The sequence below is a fragment of the Leopardus geoffroyi genome, chromosome D1 (genome assembly GCF_018350155.1).
Source record: "Leopardus geoffroyi isolate Oge1 chromosome D1, O.geoffroyi_Oge1_pat1.0, whole genome shotgun sequence".
NCBI classification, from domain to species: Eukaryota; Metazoa; Chordata; class Mammalia; order Carnivora; family Felidae; genus Leopardus; species Leopardus geoffroyi.
The window spans coordinates 61,387,714-61,407,661 of record NC_059329.1 but is presented as its reverse complement, the minus strand read 5'-3'; the positions used below and the strand labels follow the sequence as shown (position 1 = coordinate 61,407,661).

The window sequence follows — 19,948 nt, the reverse complement described above, 5'->3', positions numbered from 1 at the left end:
CTATAACAAAATAAAACTTCCAATTTATGTACAAAGGGAATTTAAAAGAAAGAAACATTTGGAGCAGAAGTTCATGAATTTGAAGACTGCTGTCATGATGAACATATCGACGTACATACGCTTATCTGGAGATCAAAAAGAAGTGGAAAACTTCTCAAAATGATTAATAAAATGTATTCAGTAATTATGTTAAAAGCAGTATATAAACTAAAAATAGTAGAATCTATTGGAAACCAGGGCAAACGTCCTTCTCTGCAGAGCTTGGATTTTCACATATTTGGGGGAATGGGAAGAGTTTTCTTGAATTGAACCAATGCTTGGGTAAATGAGCAATAAAAAAAAATTATTTATGAACTTACTGCTATGATTCAGGAACTTGGCAATTTGACACGGTTAAAGTAGTGTAGCAGATATAAATATTCTCAAGGAGATTTCAGTGCAGGAGACAAGGAAGACAAAAAAATAAAATGAAATTAATAAAACATAGTGGAAAGAAGAGAGATAAACTAGAAAGTTAGAGAATAGGGTGGGGGATTTGTCAAATTCTTTGGACTTCTCACAAACTTGCTGAGTTAGAAACTGCATTTGGAAGTGGAAGAATACTAGACTTGCCTGTGACAGTGGGGTTGTCATGAACACTGTCCAAGGATCCTTCATCTGTCCCCGTTTTCTTCTCAAGATGTTTGAAACCGCATGTGAAGGAAGAAGTGGGAACGCATAGTATATTATGACTAATTTATATCTTTATTTATAAAAGCTATAACTTATACCATTTCATTCTATATCCACATTCTACATCTAAAAGTACAACAAAGGTCATCAATATTTGCAAGATCCTCCACAAGCAAAAACAGATGACGACCTGTTGACACTCAGATAATGGTCAGCACTTTTTAATAATAAAATATTCTAAAATAATGTGTGTACATTTTTTTAGACACAATGCTATTGCATACTACAAAGACTAAGGTACAGTATAAACATAACCTGTTTGTGCACGGGAAACCAAAAATTCTCTTGACTCACCTTATTTCAATATTCAATTTATTGCAGTGGTCTGGAACCAAATCTACAGTATCTCCAAGATATGCCCGTGTATTTTTTCATTATTTTCTATCTAAAATTTTATGTTATGCTATTTTAAATAATTTAAATATTCCATAAAATTTCTTATTTTACATTAAATAGCTTAGGTTAAAAGTCCATGAAACTAGTTTACAAAGTTTCATTTTTTCTATTAAAATATCACATAGTAAAAATTGTAATAAATAATGACTTTATAGTGCTTAATACCTGCAATGAAATTTTCAGATACAAAACAAATTCGAGCTTAGTAAGGAATTTATTTTAAAAGATTATTGCAAAGGGAGGAGCAGACTGTTGCAAGAGGGAGAGGGCTGTGAATAAAACTGCAAGCATCTCAAGGATTAGGCAATATATTCTCTTTTTTAAAAAAAAGAATATGTATTTGTTTTGAGAGAAAGAGAGAGAAGGAGTCAGGGAGGGGCAGAGAGAGGGGGGACACAGAATCCCAAGCAGGCTCCATGCTGTTAGAGCAGAGTCAGACATTGGGCTCCATCTCAGGAACCATGAGATCATGACCTGAGCATAAATCAAGAGTCCTTCACTTAACAGACTGAGCCACCCAAATGCCCCAAGAATACATTTACTTTTCTTTTTTTTTATTTTAATGTTTATTTATTTGAGAAAGAGAGAAAGAGGGAGAGAGAGAGCACGAGTTGGGGGTGGGGTAGAGAGAGAGGAGACACAGAATCCGAAGCAGGCTCCAGGCTCTGAGGTGTCAGCACAGAGCCTGATGCTGGGCTGGAACTCATGAACCCATAACGTCATGACCTGAGCCCACATCAGATGCTTAACTGACTGAGCCACCCAGATGCCCCAATACATCTTCTTTTATAGAGAGGAGTGAGCTAGACTAGGAAGACCGAAGTGCGGGGAAGTGCCGATGAAAATGTGGTGTGATTGGATAGGGAATCAGAAAGTGTTTTACCCTGAGGCCCACGTATTCTCCAGGGGGGCTATCAAAACTCAGAGGCCTGGGGGAGGAGATCAGCTTAACCACCATTTGTTGAACAAGCATTAATATGCTCTGATTGTTCAGTGGGGACAAAGCAGTTTAGCCAAATATATACGAGGCAAAAAAACAAAAACAAAAACAAAAACGGACAAGGGGAATATGAGTGGTCTTTGTCTGGTCTTATTATGGGTAAAAGGGGGGGGCATCCATGAGTCTCATCTCTGTCATATGGGGAAGGGAGGTTGTTTGCAGAAAGCAGTTTTCCCAAATACAAAGGGTGTGGGGTAGCTTGATCATTTGTTTTCCAGGATGACAGGGGCTCAGGTACAGCTCAACATTGTCAATTGTATTATTTTCTTTATATGTTTGATGCATTAATACAAATACCCATTTCATAGGCATGCAAATAAAGGCACAGTGAGCTTCAGCCATTTGTTAAAGGACACCAAAGGTGAGTGGCCAAGTCCAGTGGAGCTTTGTCTCCAGGCATTCTGACTGCAGAACCTTTTAATCTTCACATTCAGTGACCCTTAAGCTTAAATACAGTAAAAAAAACTTGGAATTACATTTTTTAATTTTTTTGATGTTTTATTTATTTTTGATAGGGAGAGAGGAAGAGAGAGAGCACGAGCAGAGGAGGGGCAGAAAGAGAGACACACACAGAATCTGAAGCAGGCTGCAGGCTCCAGGCTCCAAACTGTCAGCACAGAGCCCGTCTTGGGGCTCAAACTCACGGACCGTGAGATCATGACCTGAGCTGAAGTTGGATGCCTAACTGACTGAGGCACCCAGGCGCCCTGAAATTACATTTTTAATTTCTTTTTTTTTTTTAATTTTTTTTTTCAACGTTTATTTATTTTTGGGACAGAGAGAGACAGAGCATGAACGGGGGAGGGGCAGAGAGAGAGGGAGACACAGAATCGGAAACAGGCTCCAGGCTCTGAGCCATCAGCCCAGAGCCTGACGCGGGGCTCGAACTCACGGACCGCGAGATCGTGACCTGGCTGAAGTCGGACGCTTAACCGACTGTGCCACCCAGGCGCCCCCATTTTTAATTTCTGTATAAACATGTTGGGTGAACCTGGACAATTCACACCCTTGCTCAGTGTCTCCCATCTATAAAATAACGTATCAGGATGGTCTTTATAATCCCTTTTCATTCCAGCATCTATGAGGAAGGGACTCATCAACAACTGAATTGACATATTATTTATTTGTTTTTGTGGGGAAGTGTTCTTTCAATAATCTTGTAGTCTTTTCATTTATCCCAAACTATAACAATATGCTTTAAATTTGTCTCAGAATTGGTCTGGCTGGGCTAACATCTGTGTACTTGTGTTCTCTCAAATAGGTGACAGTGTTTTTCTGTCTTTCCTAGGTGCCTTGGCCCCAAATGTGAACAAGGACATTATGTATGGAGACCTGAAAACAGTAAGTTACTACAGCTCAAGATGGGTACAGGTTGGTTAACACTGGAAATAAAAACACTCTTATAGTGGTTGAATTTAAGGCAACCATGATGAGTATGATTCAGATTGACATTTTGAAAGTTAAAAAACAATTTTTTAACTAAAAATAATAAATTCCAATCCCTTGTCCTTATATTCTTCTAATAATTCACACACACACACACACACACACACACACGCGCGCGCGCTCAGACATGACACTAAATTTTCAACAAAGACACAGAACTGAAATAAAATGAAAGCATTTATTTGGGGGGTCTCAGAATTCCAATTCAGGGAACCAAAGTCCAGGGTTTTTTTTTTTTAAGACAAAGGCAATGCCCTTATACCTTGTTAAAGAATTTTTGTTGTTGTTGGGAGGAGAAAACTAATCTCTGCTAAACAATTGGGTGCTAAGGCTATCAGAAAGCAAAAGTCCATTACTGTGGCACTGGAATATTTTGGTTTGGCCCAGTTCAAAAGTTCGAGGTTCCAGTGGGTGAGAACGTGCATAAGGTCCACCTACCTCCTCAATGGCCTCCTGCCTCAATTTTCAAACCCCCTGACATAAGTTGCCCCATTTTATCTCACCTTTCACAAAAATCTCACTATGGATCTAGCTACTTCCATTATTTATTCACAAAAGTGGTTTTTGCTACAAATGACTCTGTACAAGGACAATGAAGGGACATTTTGCTGAGCTTTTTTGTTTTGTTTTTTCACTACTTACTTCCTGACCTTATTCCCTTAGGGATTCTGTGATCTAGGACATCACAGGCCTGGTCAATCCTCAAGGGAAGTGGAAGAGACAGAAGACCTTTTACTGCCTTTTAGCTATTCTACCTGAAAGAGGGAAAAATGCCCCAAGTATTATGCATGGTCCAAGAGATGCTACTGTCTTTCCTAGGTGCCTTGGTCCCAAATGTGACCAAGGACTTTTCTGACTAGACTTTATGTATGAAGACCTGAAAGCAGCAAGTTACTACAGCTCAAGACGGGTACAGGTTGGTTAACACTGGAAATGAAAACACTCTAATAGTGGCTGAATTTAAGGCAACCAAACCATTAAGATTGCTAATTCTCTCTTTTGTTTATCAGTGTTAGCCTTTACTTTTCATTCCTTTCCATATACTCATTATCCATTTTCTCTTTCTCAAACAATTTTTTTCTGATAGTTAAGTCCTTACTGAGTTAAATCATTTTACTAAATGATCTAAATGGTCAATGTCATACATAGTTTACAATAGTATGATTTATCCTCTTTTGCGAAACTAGAACAGAAACTAACCTACTTTATTTTGTTGGAATATTTGAAAAGAACATATGGGATGAGCGTTACTAGATAATTTTTTCTTATTGCTCCTCACACCTGATCTGTGGAGTCTTTTAACAACCAGCAAAGCATCCTCCCACCTCAACCCAGGAGTAATTAAGAGAGACTATTGTTCCACAGCTCTCAACTGACTTGCAAAAAAAGAAGATTCCGTACCTGAGCAGCTCCTTCCTTGCGAGACTCTCTCACAGTGAGCATATGATCCACCTGGCAGTTTCTGAAAGTTCTTTGTATATGTATCATGCAGAGTGATGAAAAACAGTGTGTAACTTTAATAATGCAATTCTACAAGGGCACCTGGGTGCTTCAGTCAGTCCAGTGACCAACTCTTGATTTAGGCCCAGGTCAGGATCTCAGGGTTCAACAGGATCCAGCCCTACCTCGGGCTCTATGCTGACAGTGCGGAGCCTGCTGGGAATCCTGTCTCTCTCCGTCTTTCACTCTCTCTCTCTCTCTGTCCACCCCTCCCCCAAATAAATAAATAAACATTTAAGAAATAATGCCGTTCTACAGTTGAAAGAATGTGCAGACTTTGATCTTTGAAAGGTAGGTGCTCTCTTTCCAAATCCCCCACCCCCCACCTGATTTTCTTAAGACCTATCCACCTTACTCCTTTCTTAGAGTTCCCTTCTTCCACCGGTGCACACTCTGTTGTCCTTTTATTTTGAAGTTTCTCCATCAAAGGCAGTGTGATAGATTGTAGTTAATCCATTCTACAGAACAGAATATTGAGGAACAGAAAGGTTAAGCGATTGGTCCAAGATCACAAATCTAGTAAATTGGAGGGGAGGTGGTAGCAGGATTCTGATTTGAGTCTCTCTGACTCCAGAGTGTAAGGTCTTAAATACCATTTTAAATCGTCTTTCTCACCTCTGTTATTTTGTGAAAAATCTTATGCTATGTTCGTGTAACTTATATTTTTATAGATTTTATAAATATAAACATATAGTTTATATTTTTCCACAACCAGTTTCTCATTACCCATTCACTCCTAGATGCTTCCTGTCAGTCTTGATTTCTGGTGATTGATTGATTGTTTGATTGATTGATTTTGAGAGAGATAGGGGGAGAGGGGGAGGGCCAGAGAGAGAGGGCCAGAGAATCTAAAGTGGGCTCTGTGCTGACAGCAGTGAGCCAGATGTGGGGCTCGAACTCACAAACTGTGAGATCATGACTTGAGCCGAAGTCAGATGTTTGACCACCTAAGCCACCCACACACCTCTGGTGTTCTGTTCTTCTAGAACCACTTTTAACAACAACCTCTCTAATCACCAAGAACAACATAGGGGATTTTTCACTTCTCATGTTTCCGTTACAGAACATTTATTTACTTCCTTTGACTATCTATTTGTTGAAACCTTCTCATTATTTTATTTCCAGGACAGTCCACTCTTCCGCTCTCTTTTTTTCTTAATCTACTCTTGTGTATCCTGTGCTTTCTTGCTTGTTTCCCTCTTCCAAGTTCCTGAGTATGGACATCAACTAAACCTCATTAGCTCTACACCTTTTGGCCATCCTTCCCATTACAGACATCATCTATTCCAAAGTATAGCTATAAACGAACTGAAATACCTTTTCCTGTCAATCTATAAGCCAAGAACTCAGACTTAAAATCTTAGCATAAAATGAGAGTGGGGGACTTCTTGCTACACATCTAGTTAACTAAATCCTGTTTGGTTGTTTCCCCCCCCCCCAAAACACCCTTGCCTCCATTTCTCCCTAGCGAATCAAACATTCTTATTTAGGTTTTTACCACTTGACCTTTTAATGATTATAAGAATTGCCGAGGGGTTTGTCCTGAGACTACACAGCCTTACATACTAATGTGTTTTGGGTTCTGATACTTGGTAGAAGCCTCATTATGCATACCGCATCCTCTTTACCCTGACCTTATGGTTTCCAACAAGACTCCATTCTACCTATTCTATCTTATTTAACCTTCCCTCTTTTTACAACTCTTCATTCTATTCAGGAGGATATTCTCTGTGCTCTTCCCTTATAAGCCTTATTCTGATTTCCACACCTTTGCTCTTGAAGTCAATCAGCCTGCAATTATTTCTGATTTTGCCTCTTCCAATTAAAGTTCTTCATCAGCCAATGACAAGTTACATTTCATTCTCTCCTTGAATCCTTCTATGGCTTTTCAAGTCCTCATTTACTTCTCTTTCAATGTATGCCTGCTATTTGCATATTTGTTTTATATAATTTAACAGAGGAGTGTTGTTGAAAGAGCACAATAGGACAGAAAATTTAGGCTTTTCTAAGGGCTGACTGAAAGTCATGTGACCTTAGGAATTATTTACCCTTCCAAGCCTAATTTAAGGTTTAGTGTGCTTTTGGTTTTTGTTTCTCTTTGTTTTCTTTGTTTTGTTTATTTTGATTGTGTTTTTTAATTTTTTTAATGTTTATTTATTTTTGAGAGAGAGAGAGACAGAGACAGAGAGAGAGAGAGAGAGAGAGAGTGGGGGAGGGGCAGAGAGAGAGGGAGACACAGAATCTGAAGCAGGCTCCAGGCTCTGAGCTGTCAGCACAGAGCCTGATGCGGGGGTCAAACTCATGAACCGCAGGTCATGACCAGAGCTAAAGTCAGACACTTAACCAACTGAGCCACCCAGGTGCCCCAATTTTGGTTTGGATATAGTAAGGCTGGCTTCCTCCTTGCTGGGGTGAAATTATAACCAAATAAAATAATGTTTGAGAAAAAAATAGTGAAGTTCTATTCATTGTGAGAGTTCATTATACAATGCCTTTCCTTGTTCATAGTTTTGAACTGATGTACTTTCCACCAAATATATTGTACTACATCAGGAACTTTAGAACAGGGATCATAAGTTGCATAGCATCTGTTATCAACTGCAAATCATGGAACAATATGTGGTACATATTAATGATTCAATAATATTTGGCAACTGTGTCTCACAGTTTTCTATTGTTCTGTCTCTCATTGCACTTGTACAAGAGTCTGGGTCACAATAATTGCCATTCTTCAGTTGTCCTTTATAAATTTCCTCTTTTTTAGTACTGATGCATAGGGGCACTTGTACCCCAATGTTTATAGCAGCACTCTCAACAATAGCCAAATTATGGAAAGAGCCTAAATGTCCATCAACTGATGAATGGATAAAGAAGATATGGTTTATATATACAATGGAATACTACGTGGCAATGAGAAAGAATGAAATATGGCCCTTTGTAGCAACGTGGATGGAACTGGAGAGTGTGATGCTAAGTGAAGTAAGTCATACAGTGAAAGACAGATACCATATGTTTTCACTCTTATGTGGATCCTGAGAAACTTAACAGAAACCCATGGGGGAGGGGAAGGAAAAAAAAAAAAAGAGGTTAGAGTGGAAGAGAGCCAAAGCATAAGAGACTCTTAAAAACTGAGAACAAACTGAGGGTTGATGGGGGGTGGGAGGGTGGGGAGGGTGGGGAGGGTGGGTGATGGGTATTGAGGAGGGCACCTTTTGGGATGAGCACTGGGTGCTGTATGGAAACCAATTTGACAATAAATTTCATATACTGAAAAAAAATAAATTTCCTCTTTTTTAACTCCTTTTATTAATTACATTAATCTTCTATTATTGTTTCCTTTATTTAACATTCTACTTCTATTTTTTAAGCAGGAAGTTTGATGTAATACATATTGATGTAGGACACATGGTTTGAAAATGATTCTTAGCCGCTAGCAATTGATTCTTAAATAAGTGACTTCTACTTCCTATGCCTCTAAAGTGACAGGGAACTCTGTTTTGCTTCTAAGGTACCGGAGATAAATGCTTGTTTGGGAGCTATAAATAGCCAGTGGCCATAGCCATTAAAGCAATAGACTTATGTCAGATAATCCTGCCCAGCAACTCGTTGCACAGCAACTGTTGGTTTTATACAGACACACTTTTCCCCAAAATGCTATGAAAGCATTCTCATGGCTGTGCTTACAACAGAAATGTGTTAAGGTAGCTTGGTGTCCTGGGTGCCAAGTTTGTGTGGTTTATTTAACATTTTTTTTTTTTACATATATTTATTTTTGAGAGACAGAGTGAGACAAAGTGAGAGTGGGGGAGGGGCAGAGAGAGAGGGAGACACAGGATCTAAAGCAGGCTCTGGGCTCTGAGCTGTCAGCACAGAGCCCAATGCAGGGCTCGAACTCATGAACCATGAGATCATAAACTGAGCCGAAGTCAGATGCTCAAGCGACTGAGTCACCCACGCGCCCCTCCTGTGTTGATTGTGGTCTGTCCCACACAATCAATTCATTATAATTATAATTCATGTATTAAGTTCTTGTTTTATTTATAGATATATTTTATATCACTCTTACTGTGTTACATATGTATTTGCTTATTTGTTCGTATCTGTATATCACACCACCAAACAGTAGCCTATATGTAGGCAGAAATCATATCTTAGTAAATTTTGTATCCCCAGAAGTAGTAATGTATATTTTTTGTATTACTTAAGACTATTTAACTTGAGTCCAAAAAACAAGATGATAAATGGAGTATAGATTAAACTCATGAGATACATTAAACATAGATAGGGAGTAAATTTATAAGTAGCTTAGAAGATATCATATGACTAAGATATAGGCATCATTCATCAATTATGGTAAATATGGATAGTAGGTAAGTTATAGGAGCTATTAAACAACATGTTAAAGATAAAACATATGGAATTTATGATAAACAAAAATTTTATTTATAGATAAGAAGAATAGAAAAAAAATCATAAGGCATGATAATGCCATGTCTAGAATGGCGGCTGTGTGATACCTAAATCAGTCACCTATTAATGACATCCGTTGTGGTTTTGTCCTGGTCCCACATGCTCTCAGCATAAGAAATACAGGTAAAATTCATAGATATTCCACATTCTTATTGATGAGCTACAGCTGTGGTCATGCATGCATGATGCTGTGTGCCTGATAAAGTGTGAGTTGACCCCAGGTACCTTTCATCTGTAGGATTCCCTTTGCTCAAACCTCAACTCTGGTGATCTTTCTAACATGATCAGCAGAGAGACAGAACAGAGAAATATTTCATAATCTAGCATTCAGATACTGTGGGCCTTCCTTCCTACTTGGATGCAATTCTTTTTTTGTTTTTTTTATTTTATTTTATTTTTTATTATTAAAAAAATTTTTTTTTCAACGTTTATTTATTTTTGGGACAGAGAGAGACAGACCATGAACGGGGGAGGGGCAGAGAGAGAGGGAGACACAGAATCGTAAACAGGCTCCAGGCTCTGAGCCATCAGCCCAGAGCCCGACGCGGGGCTCGAACTCACGGACCGCAAGATCGTGACCTGGCTGAAGTCGGACGCTTAACCGACTGCGCCACCCAGGCGCCCCGGATGCAATTCTATGTGTATTAACACAACCCCATCTCTGTCCTCCTGTTTCTCACTGTGTGTTTTAAATTAACTAAGTTAATCATGTGATTTGTGAATATTACTTTGTTCTGTGAATGTTTCTGTTCAAAACTTCCTTAGTTTATCTGGTAGTGTTTTTGAAGGCTACCATTGCATCCACAAAATTGCCCACAGGATAGCAGTTACAAATCACCTAAAAATTACTCATATAGGCTTTTTGAATTAAACTACATTCTACCCTATTCAGCTTGCTCGGCATGCAACAGATATTTAGTTTGTTTCTGCCTCTAGACTCTCTCTTCAACCACTGAATGAACTTGAATTAATTTACCACTTGATTTTCCTACACGTGTTCTCTTTTTTAGGTTTAGCATCATGCTTATGTTCAATGGCACCTACTACCAGCCACCCTTCTTCCTTATTTCAGGAAGACTCATATCTGAGTCTCCATCCAACTGAGCATCACGTATATAATTGCCATCCTGGAGAACCGCATCATAATTACCATAATACACAAGAATCCCAGCCTTCATGAGCCTCAGTATGTATTCTTATCCATGTTGGCAGCCACCGACACAGGCATGTCAGCATCTACACTGCCTACTGTACCTAATATGTTTCTCCTTAACCACAGGATTGAGTTCCATGGTTGCCTAGCTCCGACGTTCTTCATCCACACTTCTCTTCTGTGGAGTCAGCCCTCCTGTAAGCCATGGCTTTTGATTGCTTTGTTGCCATACACAACCCGCTGTGCTACACTGTGGTCCTGACCCATTCCCGCATTACTCAGGTGGGATTGGCTGCTATGGCTCGAGGAGTGGCACTGATGGCTTTCTTACTCATCCAGCTCAAATGGCTTCCCTTCTGTAAGAACATCATCCTATCCCACTCATTCTGCTTCCACCCTGAAGTGATGAAGCTAGCTTGTGTGTCCATTCATGTGAACATCACCCATGGGTTGGCATTGGTTCTCTGCACCTTTGGTGTTGACTCTGTCTTTATTGTTTCTGTCTTATGCTTTGATCTTGAAGACAGTTCTTGGCATTGCTTCTGGGGAAGGATGACTTAAGGAACTCAACACACGTCTACCACATTGTCATGGTCCTCATTGTCTAGGACCCACTTATTGGCTTAGTTCTGATCCACAGGACAGGCAGATACAACTCCCCTTTACCCCACATCACTATGTCCAACATTATCCTTTTCCTCACACCTGTCCTCAACTCTTTTGTTTCTAGTGTGAAAAGACAACAAATTAGAAGTGCAAAATGCAGACTGTTTGCACTTAACTAGGTTGATGGAACAGAGTAGGATCCCTTTGAGGGACTGACTGAAAGTTACCAGGGATATTGAAAAAAGAAGAACCAACAGACACTTTTTTCCTGTGTGCTGAGGTACTTCCTTTAGTACATCTCTGCATGGTTTTACTATAATTTTTCTAGAAATATAGTATTCCTCTCTGGTTTTAAATATTTGATCAAGGAATATGCCCAAAGCCCCTTTCATCTTCACTTATGTTTCTCCTTCCTGGTGTTTACAGCACTCACCTATGAGCCCATTTCAATCAAAAGAGTCCTACAGATACTTCTATCTGAGACTCCCACATATATAGCTATATGGCTGAAATATCATTTAAAATAAAATATTTACATTGTTATACAGACATATACTATCTTTTGGGAGTTTGAGATATTATAGAGGGAAATATTCCAAATGAGAGAAAAGAAGGCTTATTTTCATTTTCATAATTTTTATTTAAATGTTTATGTTTTATGATTCTTTTGCTGAAACCATCTCAATCTAAGCCTCATATAACACAAAAATTCAGTGAGAGATTAAAATGAAAATATAACAAAGCAGGTACCTAAAATCTGCCATTTACATAATGTATCCTTGATTTTTCTCAGGTTGTATTAATTTAGGTTTCATATTTAGTTGAAGATATAAATATATACTGCTTAAGCTAAAATCAGGACTCTGAAACTTATCTGTTATGTATCCAGGGAACATGATGACCCAGATTTCTGTGCTTCAGTGTCCCTATCAGTGAAAATGAGTTAATAATGGTATCTACTCTGTAAGGACATTGTAAGAAGAAATGTGGTAAGTTATGTAATATGTCTATAACAATGAACAGTATATTGCAAATGTTCAATGAATATGAATCATTTTATTATAAACCAAAAATATGGTAGAGGACAAAGGCCAAGCTAGGATTTAAAGATAAATACAAATGAATAAAGGCTTCTGTCATTCAGACAGTGATATCAAAGGTGACCAGAGGATAATACAGTTTGTTCAAAGACATATTTAGAGTTCTCTTTTTATATATATTAAAAAAAAATATGTTTGTTTGCAAATATGTGAAATGATTCAGACCGGTTTTATATATTTCATATTTGTGTATATCATATTTATATGCCCAATATTATCATTGCAGATCAGAGACAGGCATCAAATTCTTTATATATACTAGTGATGCCTCTAAATTAACTATAATGCAGCAGAGCCAGACATTATTACTTCATCCATTTAAAATTTTTTCATGTTTATTTATTTACTTGGAGACAGAGAGAGAGAGAGAGAGAGAGCGAGCAGGGGGAGGGGCCAAGAGAGAGGGAGAGAGAGAATCCCAAGCAGGCTCCATGCTGTCAGCACAGAGCCCAATGTGAGACTCTATCTCATGAACCTTGAGATCATAACCTGAGCCAAAATCAAGTCAGACACTTAACCAACTGAGCCACCCAGGTGCCCTATTACTTCATCCTTTTTTACTCAAGTTATGTGGACATGAATTCATGGTTCATTAATGTATTGATTCAACGATTATATTTAATTCTTTTATTTTCACCTTTTGTCCTTTGTGACTCCTTATTTTACATCTTTACACAATCATTCTGGGGGTTCACTATATACCACACTGAATGGGACAGATGAATCAGACAAAAATGCCATCATTTAGGGAAGTGCCACTTAGTAAGTGAGACAAGACAGGAATAAATTGGCATACTTTAAGACAGAATCAAGTAAATTATCCAATACACTTCATCATAGACAGAATATGCCATTAAGTTACCTCATCATTTAATTTATAAGTGAAGAAATGTAAAACAAAATTATCAGGAAAGGTCACAGATTCAAAGGAAGGATCTCAGGGACTCAAGCTTAAGGACTCAACACTGTCAAGTCACTTTTCCTCTCTGGGGCATCCTCTTATATCTGCTTCTTTTCTCCTCCATACTCATGCTCTCCTAATGTAGACAGGTATTGCTTCCACAAAGCTATGGAACATGATGACCACATGTGATGTGATCTCCTTCCAGAAAGGAGACTCTTTCACACTAACTCTAGCATAAAACATGAAGGAGATTTTCTTTCCTCAGTTTTTTATATCTATAGCTGAAAGATCAGGGGAGGGATATGGTAGAATTTTGTTATTATTGGTCTCATTCAAACTCTACAGACAAGTAAGGATTTCCTCAAAGGAAAATTGTGCAGTGTTTTAAGACAATGAAACAGTTGCTGAAAAATGATCCCCAGTTCCCTCTACTCATGCTCAGGGAAGTCAGAGTTAGGAGGCTTTTGGCCATACTCACAATAAAGAAAATGATTAAAGCAGGCCTTAAAAGATGAAGAAACAGTTTAAGAATTAGAATTTTATTTAATTTTTTCAGCATCTTAATTATACTTCTCAAATAATCTCTCCATAAAGGTAAAGACCATACTTAAAAAAAAAAATAACTCCCTTTATCTTGTTAATACTTAACAGATAGAGCTTACTGAATGCTTTTGGAATTGAGATAGATTTCCAGCTTCCATAATACTTCTCTTGATCTTCTCTGTCTTGCAGCCCGAAGTTCTTGGCAACCCCAGTCCTCACTAGCTTAGCTTACTTTCCTCTGAATTCATATTAACAATTCAAAGCAAGTCTCAGCCTTACTAATTACATTATGTAACACGGTTTTGCTGCTATTTCCTGATTTCCATGGGTAGAACGTAGGCTATACGAATATTAAATCTATGTCTTTTATATGATTCTGGTGTCTACCGAATATGTCAAACAGACATTAAAATATTTTCCAGTTGATTGCTTGAGCTATCCTTTAGAAATTCATTCAAAGCTCTCTTAAAGTTGTTTGAAATTCTTGCTAATGATAACTGCATGTTTATTCATTCCCATGGACAATTAAGTCTCTCTCTTTACTTGCTTCCTATGCTGATCCTAGCAGGACAATTTTTCCTTTGCTTACTCTAACTTCAAGAGCTGACCCTAGAAGAGAATAAACTAATTTGTTTTTCCTCTTGGAAAGTTAGGAGAAAAAGAAAAAAAGATGTAGCCTTGCTTTAACAGGCAGAATATAACCCTATCTACCCTCAGTATGAAATGTGAAATAAAACAATATCCAAATAAAGCATGAATTCTGAATGAAGTAGCAAAATGAGTAAGAATAACTATTTCTCAGATCCTTATATATTATTCTTTTCAGAAAGCTCCTTTACTTTTTGTTAAAAGTCAGAAGGTTCAGACATTAGCTAGTATCCAACTACAAGAAGTAGTCAGAAATAATAAACATACCGTCATAAATTTATCACCAATTTTGAATTTTCGTGCTTCAGCTTAAACAACATTGCCAGTCAAGAATTAGAAGACATTTTGTTTTCTCTATAAAATTAATCCCTCATTGATCTTTTACAATCCAGAGTTGGACTCCTCAGTTTAGCACCTGGAGCGATGTGATTTTCCTCCAACTCACACACCAAACACATTGAGCTTGGCTTCCTGTTGTCATTTCTCCTTACCACTACCAAAGTCATCATTCATGATCACAGTTATGATCTTTTATCTAAGCGTTCTGCCTGTCTTTCCCTCATTAGTTAGATTAAATATTTCTTGAGAAAACCTAAGTATTTTATTGTTTTGAATTCATGGTGCCTAACATACTACTTGGCACACAGTAGATCCTGAATAGCATTTTTTAAATTGGTTATCTCTTCTAATATAGAGAAAATATCATTCCCCAGCAATGACACGTTGCACCCAAAATCGCTTACGCAGGGCAGCCTGGATCTGCCGGGATTTGAGACTATAGACGAGAGGGTTGAGCAGTGGTGTCATGAGGAGGTAGGCATTACTCATGGTGGTATACAGAATTGGGGAAGTGTCCTGGGTATAACGATGCAGCACTGCCAAGCTGATTAGGGGCAGGTAGAACACAAGCACCATGCATAGGTGACAGGCACAGGTGTGCAGTGACCTCCAGTTTCTGTCTTGAGTCTCCAGCTTCATAATAGTGTCCAAGATCTTCATGTATGAAGCTAAGATGAAAACAACATCCACTGCAAATGTGCAGAGAACAAAAACCAATCCATAGGCACTGCTGAAGGTAATGTCCCCACAGGCTAAGTTCAGCATATCTGGGTAGTAGCAATAGGAGTGTGAGAGGATATTGGCCCCACAGAAAGGAAAAGTCCTAAGGAAAAAAGGCAGAGGAGCCAGCAGAGTGGCACCTCGTATGAGGGCAGCTCCACTAAGGCAGGCAACGGTGTAGTGGGTAAGGATTTTGGTATAGTTTAATGGAGCACAGATAGCTACCAAACGGTCAAAAGCCATGGCCACCAGGACACCTGATTCTACTGAGGAGAGGGTGTGGATGAAGAACATCTGGGTTAGGCAGGCATTAAGGCCAATGTCGCGGACATCAAACCAGAAGATAGCCAAGACACTAGGCATTGTTGACAATGAAAGGCCTAGATCAGTAAGGGCTAGCATAGCCAAAAAATAGAACTGAGGTTCATGAAGGTTCTTCTCTGCTCTAACTAGGATAAGAAGAACAGCATTACCCACAAGGGCTATGAGGTACAGGACACAGAAGGGGATGGAGATCCATATATGTGCAGCCTCCAGACCAGGAATACCAATGAAGGAGAAAGTGGGCCAATTAAAGAAAGTGTTATTAAAAGCCAACATAGTAAGATGCACATAGGACTGTAGTTCAGGATACTTGCAAACCTATAAAAGAGAAACCATGTGTCAGGAAATGTGAAAGCCAAATTTAAAGAAAATAGGTTATTGATGCACAGAATATAAAATTAAAATATGGAGAACTGAAAAATTGAGTTTCTATTTTAGCTTCATAACTATTTTGATATGTGGATGGAAACTAAGTACATGAAAAGATGTAGAACATCATTATCTGTTAGGTGAATGTAAATAAATACAATAGGATACCATTAGAATGGCTAGAATTAAAAAGACTGAAAATGCCATGTGTTGATGAGGATATGAACAGCTGGAACTCTCTCTCCTGGAATGTAAGTGGTACAACTTCTTTGGAACACAGTTTGGCAGTTTCTTATAAAGTTATACATACACTTATCATACAGTTAGCATTACCCAGAAATTTCACTCTTAAAAGTTGGCCCAAGAGTCAAAAGACATGAATAGATGCTTCTCCAAAGAAGACATCCAGATGGCCAACCAACACATGAAAAAATTCTCAACGTCATTCATCATCAGGGAAATACAAATCAAAACCACAATGAGATACCACCTTACACCTGTCAGAATGGCTAACATTAACAACTCAGGCAACAACAGATATTGGCGAGGATACAGAGAAAGAGGATCTCTTGCACTGCTGGTGGGAATGCAAGCTGGTGCAGCCACTCTGGAAAACAGTACGGAGGTTCCTCAAAAACTTAAAAATAGAACTACCCTATGACCCAGCAATTGCACTACTAGGTATTTATCCAAGGGGTACAGGTATGCTGTTTCAGAGGGATACATGCACCCCCATGTTTATAGCAGCACTATCAACAATAGCCAAGGTATGGAAAGAGCCCAAATGTCCATCAATGGATGAATGGATAAAGAAGATGTGGTACATATATACAATGGAGTATCATTCAGCAATCAAAATGAATGAAATCTTGCCATTTGCAACAACATGGATGGAACTAGAGGGTATTATGCTAAGTGAAATTAGTCAGAGAAGACAAATATCATATGACTTCACTCGTATGAGGGCTTTAAGACACAAAATAGATGAACATAAGGGAAGGGAAGCAAAAATAATATAAAAACAGGGAGGGGGACAAAACATAAGAGACTCTTAAATATTGAGAACAAACAGAGGGTTACTGGAAGGGTTGTGGGGAGGAGGGATGGGCTAAATGGGTAAGGGGCATTAGGGAATCTACTCTTGAAATCATTGTTGCACTATATGCTAACTAATTTGGGTGTAATTAAAAAAATAAAATTAAAAAAAAAGTTGGGCCAAGAGAAATGAAAACTCATGTTCACACAAAGACTTGTACACATTTATCCATAATATTTTTATTCATACTAGCAAAAAACCCGGAAAAAAAAACAAATATACAACCACTGTTGAATGAATAAACAAACTGTGACAAATCTACACAATTTAAATCAAAGAGGGGGGTGCCTGAGTGGCTCAGTCAGTTGAGTATTTGACTCTTGATTTTGGTCATGATCTTGTGGTTCATGAATTCAAGCCCTGTGTCAGGCTCTGCACTGACAGTGCAGAGTCTAGTTGGGATTCTCTCTCACCCTCTCTCTCCTTCTCTCTCTCTCTCAAAATAAATACATAAATAAACTTTTTTTAAAAAAGGAAGAGATTACTGATAGATGCAACAGAATGAATGGATCACTAATGCTATGTGAAAGAAGGCAAAAATAAAAGGTCAAAGATGTATGACCTCATTTATATGAAATTCTAGAAAAAACAATGCCATAGTGATATTTGCTCAGAGGTTTGAGAGATGAACAGGGAGTGTGAAGAGATTGGCTGCAAACAGGCAGATCTATCTTTTTGGGAGATGAAAATGTCCCATACTGGGGTGCCTGGGTGGCTCAGTCAGTTGAGCGTCCGACTTCATCTCAGGTCATAATCTCATGGTTCGTGAGTTTGAGCCCCATGTCGGGCTCTGTGCTGACAGCTCAGAGCCTGGATCCTGCTTCAGATTCTGTGTCTCCTCTCTTTGCCCCTCCCCTGCTCTGTCTGTCTCTCTCTCTCTCAAAAATGAATAAACATTAAAAAAAATTTTTTTAAAGAAAATGCCCATACCATGGCTAATGTACTGATTGAATGGTGTATATATATATATATATATATATATATATATATATATATATATTTCATCATATTGTACTATTAAAACGGGTAAATTTTATTCTAGGTAGTTTTCACCTCCATAAAGCTTATCAAAAATATAAGATTTTTGTCTAAGAAATAGCTTTTTAATTATTCTAAATCTGTAGTTCATCAAAATGTATCTCTTCAGGATATCTTCTGCAAATCCTTCCTTTCAACTCATTCATAAAGAAAATGTCACTGTAGTTTGTGAAATTACTTGACCCCACTACTAGAAATTTATTGTATCTAGGATGAGTGCCAAGTTATATTTTTTTACACATTTACCTATTTGACTCTGATCTAAATGGTGCACATCCACACTGAAAAAAAAATCTCTATGTCCTCTTTTAATATTTTTGTCAACAGTGTCTTTCATTTTTTCTCCATTTTAAGGAATTATAACACCCTATATGCATCCTATCCCTTAGAAATCTAAAGGTGGCTTTGAACAAAAGGCATGGCTTCTCTAGTTCAAATTGATTTACTTATCTTCTCTTCTGATTTATATAAAATTTATGGGCAACTTGAGTACTCTCAAGGCTTTAGTTAACTCCCAAATTTCCATATCCAACCCACATACCTTTTCTGAATATATATTCAGCTGACCCATAGATATCTCTACCCATATGCTTCAAAGGAAATTCAAATGTGTACCCTAAGCATAAGGGCTAATTTAACCCTTATCGATGCTTACAACTTTTTCTTGTGCTTTCTCCAGAAATATCCCTCTTTCTTACATACCTCATGAACTTCTCTTCAGTCTTAAAAATAAATCTCAGATTTATCTTGTCCAAAAAGTATTCCCTAACCCCTTTCAAAATAATTGAACAAACTTCCTTCTTTTGGTACCTTTTAATGCTCCTATCATTACACCCATAAACTTTTGAATTTTTTTATTATTTTTCTGCCCTGTTGACTAATCTGCAAGTACTTGAGATTACAGGTTATTTCTCTAAATGAGATTTTTTTCCTGAAAAACCTTATATATTATGATAAACAATTTGTATAGGTAAATGGCTGACTTGATTAATAAGGATTTAGGTAAATTGCTTGATTTCACTAATTTCACTAAATTTCAGGGTTTTTTTTCAGTAAATTTGTATTAATGATACTTTATTAAGTAATTCTGTGAGGATTAAATGTATGAGACAGAGCAAAAGCACACTGCACACTCACTGCCTAAAACCTTACCAATCAACATTTGTTTCTTGGCCTTTATCATACTCAATTCAATACAAATGTATGTCTAAGTGAATTTCAAACATTATAAAAATCCTTATTAACTTCTCTAGGACACACACTGATTGTTAGGAAATATTAAAATATTTCTACAAAATAATATACTCTCACATTCTTTTACTCTGAGATTTCATATTAAAGCCATGAATGGATTTTATTAAAAATCAAAATATATGAGAGAAATGATATGTATATATAAGCTGTTATATATACATATAGGTCAGAGTATCTATCTAGTATGTCTATCAAACCTCTCCCATGTGTTATTTATATTTTTGAATACATTATAAAAAAAAAAAAAGTAAGGTCAAGTTGATCAAACCAATATTCCAGGTCAATGAGGAGCTTAAATATGTGTTGGAGA

The 19,948-nt window shown here is 37.7% G+C and overlaps 2 protein-coding genes and 1 pseudogene across 3 annotated transcripts in view; 1 reads left to right on the top strand and 2 right to left on the bottom strand.

Moving 5' to 3' along the window:
- LOC123601246 (olfactory receptor 52Z1-like) overlaps positions 1 to 19,948 on the bottom strand; it is a 53,355-nt gene that overhangs the window by 24,028 nt on the left and 9,379 nt on the right. The gene's annotated exons all lie outside the window — the stretch shown is intronic.
- LOC123600433 lies at positions 10,565 to 11,482 on the top strand (annotated as a pseudogene).
- Positions 13,826 to 16,247, bottom strand: LOC123601245 (olfactory receptor 51I1-like). Its single transcript, XM_045484248.1, has one exon. It carries the CDS (start codon positions 16,155 to 16,157, stop codon positions 15,201 to 15,203), a length of 957 nt encoding a protein of 318 aa, XP_045340204.1. The 5' UTR covers positions 16,158 to 16,247; the 3' UTR covers positions 13,826 to 15,200.